Below are 9,316 nucleotides of genomic sequence, written 5' to 3' on the forward strand. Positions count from 1 at the left end.
TGTGTGCGTGTGTGTGTGTGTGTGTGTGTGTGTGTGTGAGTGAGTTTTGTAGCGAGCGCGTGTATTTAATTTCAGTATTACTATTAGATTAACAATAAATACGGCAATATAGTATTAAATAACAACTAAATATACGTTATTTACAGTGACATATTAGTGTTAAGTTCCTGAAATTTACTTTTCAAATGCAGGCTTAATTACTCGGTGTTAAGTTGCAGTTAATTTTCCCACTAACGTCACAGTTCTGGAAGCAGATTCGGAATCCTGGTTTTCTAGAGATTATAGGGAAGGGAATTACATCTTGCCATGCACAAAACTCTAGTTTACCACAGGATAACACTGTGCAACAAAATTCTAATTTATTATTATTATTTCTTTTTTTGGTCGTTGACCAGTAAGTGTTATTTTCTATTTGTCAGTAACTGTTATTTGCTATTTGCTATTTGCTTTTATCTAGAAATCAAAGGAAGTGACTACTATTCCCTTCAAACTTTGCTTTTGTGACCTGGACATCAATGTTTCAACAGTGACCTATTTTCCATTATATTTTAGACAGAATCATGCTTGACCTAAACCTTTTCACCATGTCACTTAGTGGCTGACAATACGTGCATCTCTGATTATGAGCAGGATCGTGGGGGAGCATTATAACCATGTGTTGAGAGAGATTCTTTGTGGTTCGAATAAATGTAACGAAAGCAAAGTTCGAAGGAAATGTTAGCCATTTCTCATAATTTCTAGGAATAAGCAAACAGGAAATAATTGCCACCCAAGGACAAAAATTGTGTCAGACAGTGTAATTTCTGCAGATATAAGTGTGCCTATCTATTTATATCAAATAGTTAAGTACCACAGCAACATGCAAAGTAAAAAAACTCTCAGCTGGTGATTTAATACCGTATCAATTCGGCCGTTTATTCCCTGCTTTGGGAGTTAAATTATGTAAGATATAGCTGACAATCTTCTTGGAATAAATTTAAGTGTATGGATGTATGCGCGCGCGCATATGTATGTGAGAGAGAGTGAAATGGGGAGAGAGGGAGGGAGAGAGACAGTTTGCTTTAGTTTTCGTTTTTGAGTTTCCTACAAATGAAGGAAAGTATCTAATTTATTCAAATACATGATTCTTATCTTACTATGTTGACGTCAACTTGGTAGTCGTGTTTATTTGTGTATGTGTGTATGGATGTGTGAGTGTGTGTGTGTGTGTGTGTGTGTGCGTGAGTGTGTGTATGTGTGTGTGTGTTTGTGTCTGCGTGTGTCTATGCGTTTATGTGTGTATGCATGTATATATTATGTATGTAATACGCTAATATGAATATGAGCATTAACGTAAGTTCTCGTATACACAGGCATGTCAAGTATGCATGTATGGTTGTCACTGAATTTGTGGATCTGTGAATTATTGACTTACGTAAGTGCACACATTGACATGTTTGTATGACTAACTATGTGTATATGCTGCCCATACCTGTCTGACAAAGCTGCGCAAATGTACACACACACACACAAACAAACAAACAAACACACGCATCGTTTCCTATACAGACACATATAGGTATATCTGTATTCATATATATATATATATAGATAGATAGATAGATAGATAGATAGATAGATAGATAGATAGATAGATAGATAGATAGATATAGATATATATATATTTACATATATACATATTTGTCCGTATGTGTTGTAATCGTATATATCGTTTGTACCTTTGCATTTATATATGGCATACGATATTTGTAGGTATTAATGTATATACTATTTTAATTACTTGTGTGAATTCTTCCGTGTACGTATGCACATATCTTTTCAAGAGAATCAAATGGTGAGACTTTATAATATTTTACAATTTTTCATTGAATGGATGACGAGGTTTCTACATAATCTTTTCCGTTTTTTTTAATTTCCGTTCTTTGCTACTATTTTCCAGAAAAATGTAGCATCTCCTTACTGCAAAAACCCTTTCTGACATAATTCACTGCATCATTGATATTAAATATACAAAAAGAAATTTAATGTATGTGGAAATACAATACCATTTTATTGATTTAACTCTTTCCTTTTTTTTTACTTACAGCTGCTGGCAAATGGCTTGTTCTTCGCCTGCGTAAACGTGGCTGGGATATTTATCCATAATCTCACGGATCGTACCCAGCGGAAGACCTTCTACGATACGAGGAACTGTATTGCTGCACGGCTTGAGATCGAGGACGAGAATGAAAAACTAGTAAGGAATTTACATGCAATATTTTGTAATATACATAAAGCGGCGAGCTGGCAGTGTCGTTAGCACGCCAAGCAAACTGCTTTATGTTTTGGCTTCAAATATCACCGGGATCGACTTTGCCCTTCATTCTTTCACATCTGCAAAACAAATGCCAGTTGAACACTGTAGTCGATGTAATCGACTAATCTCCTCATTCGAACTTGCTGCACCTGTGCCAAAATTTGAAATCAATATTTTGTAACATACATAAGGCGGCGAGATGGCAGAAGTGTTATCATACCGGCCAAAATGCTTAGTGGCATTTCGTCCGTATTTACGTTCTAAATTCTGCTCTTCATCCTTTTGGAGTCGATAAAATAAGTCCCAGTTGGACACTGGCCTCGAGCTAAAATTTGATACCAATATTTTGTAACATATAGTGACAAATGATCCATTTTAAGCTCTATAGTAATCTTCCAAAATGGCCGAAATCCTTAGCTCGTGTTCCAGTTTTTCATGGAAGCCATTTTAGTTTATTGACAATGTTAAATCAATTTCCCTAACTATGAGCAATGTCAGGGAAGGCACGTGATCAAAGAATGGTTGATTTTACTGACTTTTACGGTCATAGAATAGAGAACGAATTCTAGTTTGTTGTTTGCTTTGTTTTGCTTCTCACGTGCCTTAGGACTCATAAGACGGGCTATCCGCGTTTCCATGACAAATAAATGACTGAGATTACAATACTCCCCAGGGTCCAAGATCAGCAAGTCGAATACTGACGACTAGCCTCTCCCATCAAAACTTTTCTGGTCCTTTACCTATTGTAGAAGGAACTATCATTATGTTTTTTATTCCCATGGGACGATGCTGAAAAACAGAAACAGTAGCCTTATGTTTTTAATTATTTTTATTCCCAGGAAAATCAACTATGATTTTCACAAACTAAAGAAAGAGCGTATATTTAGTCTTCTTGTATCCTAGAAACACCATGTAATTCTCCCCCAATTCACAACTATATATATAAAGATATCTATATATAATATAATCAAGGATACCTTATGTCTGAGTAAATTAGAGCATGGCTATATAGACATTCCAGCATGTAGAGCCATTAAACCCGACATGTTCATCTCAATTTCTCTCTCTCTCTCTCTCTCTCTCCCTCTCTCTCCATCTCACTCTCTCTTCATTTTCTTCCTCTCACCCCTTTCTGTCGATGAGCGTAGGCTCCAAATGTCAAATACTTTTTCATTTTTCCCGAGTGTCAAACTATCACACCTGCTTGTTCCTTCACCTCCTTTGTCATTTGTTTTCTAAATATTTGAACTATATATAGATGGTACACCTTGTGATCATACAGCTACTTTCTCGGGTCTGAACTCAGGTTATACAACAACTTTTATTTTCATTGGTCTATGATGAATAAAAAATAACTCCCAGTTATCTTCTAAAGTGAAATCACTTGACTATTTTCTTTCTCGGTAAATGTGTAGCCTTCGTGTAAAAATAATTATCAAATCGGTTTTCTTTTCTCAAGAATTTGTTTTATGTGTTTTTCAATCACTGTTGTTATTGTTGCTATTTTTGTTTTTTTTTTCAGGAAAAATTATTGCTTAGTGTTCTACCTCAGCACGTTGCTATGGAAATGAAAGATGATATTACTACGCCACACCAGGGAATGTTTCATAAAATATACATCCAGAGGCACGACAATGTCAGGTGATCATTTTCGTTCTCATTATCAGAATTTCTAAAAATAAACCGTGGCGAAGTTAGCGCGTTATTCTTCTGGAACCCTCTAGGAACAAAATATTCATTAGTTGGATTTGATTGATTCAGCATCACCCAAACTCTTATAATTATGTGGTCACATAGTGATATATCAAAACCGGAGTCGTTGTTATAAGCATTTTCATTATAACTATGTTAATTATCCTTCTTGTAATTGACTACTAGGCCTCAAGTTACAATACAAAACCTGTTATGAAAAAAAGTTACTCAAACTTTGGGCATGTGCATATATATATCAATATATATATATATGCGTATTTGTGTGTGTATGTATGTATGTGTGTGTGTGTTTGTGTATGTATGTATATGCATGTGTGTTTGTGTGTGTGTGTGTGTGTGTGCTATGAGAATTACTAGAAAGGTATCCCATAGAAACTCAAAAATTATTAAAAGGTGGAGAAGAGAAGATGTTAGAATTTGAAAATGGTTTAATAAATGCATACGATCGTTTAGAAAAGCGATATTAAACATGTAAATAGCATGATAGAATAATTAAAATTAATTTAATGAACTTAAATTAACTACAAATCACTGTTCTCCTCAATGCAAGACGAATATATCAAAAAATATTATAATTATTATTATTATTATTATTATTATTATTATTACAAAAGACTAAATGGAGGAAAGAGCATACTAAAAGAAAGCTGTTGAGTCTCTTTGTGTTTAAACTAAACACTGATGCGGTTAACGGTTATTCGAAAATATATGTGAAAGATGTTTAAGAAACATTCCCTCTATATAAATAATAAGTAGGTAATTTATTTACACTCCAAATAAGTCATTTATGACAAGGAGTTAAACAGAGGCGTCCAATGGGAAAGCACAGTCATGTTGGAATTAAGAAATGAATTGACAGTTATAACTAATATATAATTAATATTAGGTATGGTGTATAATTAAATAAATTACTTCTTTAAAAAAGAGAAAGTCTTGTGCGAAAATAAAATAAAAACTAGTGAATATAGTTTTTATTAGGCTACTTGAATGCAAAACGAAAGGACGGAGTTATTAGTTATATATAACGGAAAATATTTTTTTAGTGTAAGAGATTATGTTCATTTGTGTATATTAAATATAAGATAAAAAATAGAAGAATAGTTGTTAATATTACAGAATTAAGATAGTAAAAGCTAGATGCTGCTAAGAAAATTAGAGGTAACGTTCAAGAAAAAATGATAGGTATTAAAAGGTTGACATTATCAATGTAGGGAAGATAAAACTGAGAAAAAAGTCCTTAAAAAAATATGTATAAAAAGTTATAATTATGGGTATTTAGTAGGTTGACTATGTGTTTGTATAAATGATAACATATGAGTTGAGGATCTAGCTTGGCATAAGAGAAATGGGAAGTCTATAGTAGTATTATATAATTAATAATTGTCTAAATGGTATAAAATTATAGTGAGTTGAGATTTTAAGAAAAAATAAATTATTTATGGAGCAATGGGTGTAAATAAGTATATTAAAAACTACGAAGAATAATTCGTATATAAAAAAATCTTATAAAGGAGAATAATTTATATTGTATACAGATACTTATACAGAGAGCATATCTGTGAAAAAAGTATACATAGGCTTACGTATTCTAGTTACTTTTTAAGTTATTTTGTTTGAGGGTGTATGTGGCAGAGAGGACACCGTACAAAGGAGAATGAGAATATTTATATCGGTGTACGGATAAGGAAAGTAAAAAACAGGGCCAAGAACTCAATTGCCCCTAACACATATACACATAATAACATAGTACCAACTAATAATTTAAATTGCAGTTGTAGAGACCCAAATAGTTGTGAAGTAGGAGGAAATTGTAAAATGAAAGAAGTATACCAAGCAACAATTATTATCAATAATTCCTCTAAATATATATACGTTGGTTGTACGAAGAATTCTTTAAAATTAAGAATAAATAATCATAAATCCTCCTGTAATAACCCTAGAACAGAGAATAGCACAGGTCTATCTAAGAAGGTTTGACAACTCAAAAGAAGCAATATAGATTACTCAGTTTCTTGGAAAATCCTATCTTCAGCACCACCTTATAGGTATAATAACAAAATTTGTAAATTATGCCGGGAAGAGAGTTATAGTATAATGAAAATGAATGGTCTCCTTGTTAATACTTGGGATGAAAAAGTTTCTTCTTGTAGATATATGTCCAAATTCCTTTTTATTAATCTTAAATAATATCCCACTATCACCTTTATTTTTATTTATTACCATCTTTCTGATAAATCTTTTTCTTTAAATACCTCTCTCTATATATTAACCTTCTCTGTGGTATCAGATTATTCTTCTTCTAATATTCTGCACATGAATTCATCTTATACTATATGGAAACATATATTTATTATTTAACCATCGTAATACAATACATGAAAACCAATATGGTACATAAAAGAAATGGGCACCTACTAGGACATAGTGAAGAGAAATCGCCATCTAGGTAGGGTCAGATCACTCCCACGATTCCAGTCACATTCCAATCCCGACGCTTCTCGTTTCCTGTCGATTGGAAACGGAATTGTCCCATTTTAGACATGATCTACTTCGGTTTGGATTGAACAATGTAAACACCCATATCCTGTACTAAGTTCGCTAGTTTGAAATTGATGGATTGTTTATGAGGTTTCATCCAACAATCTATCATCTAGAGGTTTTGGAAGAGATGGTAGTAGAGATTTTTCCCGAATTCTCTAAGGCCCACATTTAAACTGGCACTCCGTCGGCTACAACGGCGAGTGTTCCAGTTGATCCGATCAACTGGACAGCCTGCTCGTGAAATTAACGTGCAAGTGGTTGAGCACCCCTCAGAAATGCATAACCTTAACTTAGTTCTCAAGGAGAATCAGTATGATACAGAATGTGACAAGGCTGGCCCATTGAATTACAGGAACAGCTATTTTTTGCCAACTGAGTGGACTGGAACAACGAGAAATAAAATTGTTGCTCAAGGACAAAATGCACAACTACGAACTGAACTTACGACTGTGCTATCGTTAGCCGAATACCCTAACCATTAAGCCACTCGCCTTCACCAAGTCTCTTGTTATTAATTAAGTGAACCGTGCAGTTTATGCAACGCAGACTGACAGGCGTCGATCTGTGGAGTTTGAGCTTTATCCTTCATTATTTTCAGCACGGGCCAATCATTTCTTTATTACCTACTTTTGTCCTATTTTTGCTGATGGATCTCGAGTTTTCTCCATGCTTTGTGTTCTGAGCTCCTGAAGAGATTTCAGCAATGATCTTTCGATTGCATAAGAGGATACCTGGTCTATCACTGGAGTTTATGGTGCTCTAGATGAGCCATTTCTTTTCTGGCCTTGGTCGTTTCTACTGTTTACACCACAGCGGCCTGTTACTGACTACGACTGACGTCCTGTTTACTTGCGAGGTTTTTTCCTTTTTGTTTTTTCACTTTTCCATTTCTGGACAAAGGTCTTCTTTTTTTTTTATTTATACTTTACTCCAACATATTTAGCAATCAGGCTTTGTATTCTGCACCACTAATCGCACCGGCCTCCTTTTTCTCCTATGTAGGGGTCTCCTTTGGTCTGGGTTGACCATATATCTACCCATGAATGCGCAAACCTGGGTTAGGTCTTTATTTTCATTTATCTTTATTTATTTACTTATCTGAATATTGGTTGTTGTCCAAATATAAAGTCATTCCTCTCCAGAGCACCGGCTTTGCCCAAGGGTAAATCCACAACCTTACTGCCGACACAGTTTAGCATCAGTGTCCTCACAAACGCTGTTACGAGAGTGAAAATGGCTGGCCGGAGCAGATATGTCAACGCGTATTAGCTCTAATGTACGTACAGTTCTGAGGCTACCACCAGAGATTATCAGTAAGGTAATAATCTCTGGATTATAATTTAAGGAGACTATTTTGTGATAGATTATCCTTTATCTTTCACTTGTTTCAGTCATTGCACTCTTGCGGCCATGCTGGAACACGGTGTTGAGGAACTTTTAGTCTGACAAATCGAACTCCTTACTTTTCTTATAAGCCTAATATTTATTCCATCCTTTTCTTTTGCTGAACTGTTAAGTTACGAGGACGTACAAAAAACCAATGCCGATTGTCAAGCGGGGTGGGGGACCAAACACACACACACATACACACACACACACACACACATGCACACACACACACGCACACACACACATACACACATATACATATGCATACACGACGGGCTTCTTTGAATTTTCGTCTACTAAATCCACTCACAAGGTTTTGGTCGGGCCGAGGGTATAACAGAAGGTGCCACGCATTGGAACTGAACACAGAACCATATGGTTGAGAAGCAGACTTTTTACCACACAGTTACACCTGTCTTGTCCTTTAATTCAAAATAGTTTTGTAATTCTGGTGACGGACGTATTTAAAGGAAAAGTGCATTTTTGATACCTGCCTCTAGGAAAATGTTGCGAGAATTTTCTTTAGAGCTTTCAATATAACTTGCATAGATTTTTGTTTCGCTGAAATCAATGAGTGTGGTTTCTATTTGTTGTTTTAACAATGAAACACACAAATGGAAAGGCAAGCATTAGGATTATTACGTTTACATAAAGATGTTGTATTTATTCTAATAAGCTTTCTTCTATATATATATATATATATTTGCTATGGAAGCAGAACATTACCAGTAATGCTGTATCTGAAATTTGTATTTATCAAATATTTCATAAAGAACATGCTTATGTATATCACAGGAAGCTTCAGGCAATATTAGAATAATTAAAATACAGGGAAAAATCTAAGTATAGTATTGTCTTAGTAGTAATATTTGCATATATATAAGTACGATTTTGTATATGTATATTCTTTATGTATACAGCCACTCTTTTAAGGATTCATTATGGTAATTAACGGCACATATATTTTTCCTCGAAGAGCATACTAATAGGGTAAAATTTACTGGAATTAAATCTGAATTAGTTAATTCATGCAGACATTCACAAGGATATTTATTAAGAAATTTCCAGCTTCCTGGTGGAGATATAATTCGTCAGTCAAAGTATATTATCTATACCTTTGAAACTTTTAATCATTTCCAAAATATGTTTGCATTCATAATTTTAGAAAATATAGTAGTTATACGACTTCACTTTAAATGTTTTGATATGTGACGTATATTTCAAAAGATACATATCGATAACAGCTCGATGTGTTTTCAAATATTTCTGTCTATCTCTGTCTATCTGTTTATCTATCAATCTATCTTGTTTCCTATCTACATATGTGTGTGTGTGCGTGTGTGTCTGTGGGAGATAGAGAGAGAGAGAGAGAGAGAG

At 34.3% G+C, this 9,316-nt stretch overlaps 1 protein-coding gene across 1 annotated transcript in view; it reads left to right on the forward strand.

Moving 5' to 3' along the window:
* LOC106868905 (uncharacterized) overlaps positions 1-9,316 on the forward strand; it is a 695,008-nt gene that overhangs the window by 448,155 nt on the left and 237,537 nt on the right. Inside the window, exons 2-3 of the mRNA XM_052974592.1 lie at positions 2,087-2,236; positions 3,819-3,937. Coding sequence (XP_052830552.1) covers positions 2,087-2,236; positions 3,819-3,937 — 269 coding nt within the window. The remainder of the gene's footprint in view (positions 1-2,086; positions 2,237-3,818; positions 3,938-9,316) is intronic.

Source organism: Octopus bimaculoides, chromosome 18 (genome assembly GCF_001194135.2).
Source record: "Octopus bimaculoides isolate UCB-OBI-ISO-001 chromosome 18, ASM119413v2, whole genome shotgun sequence".
Classification (NCBI taxonomy): Eukaryota; Metazoa; Mollusca; class Cephalopoda; order Octopoda; family Octopodidae; genus Octopus; species Octopus bimaculoides.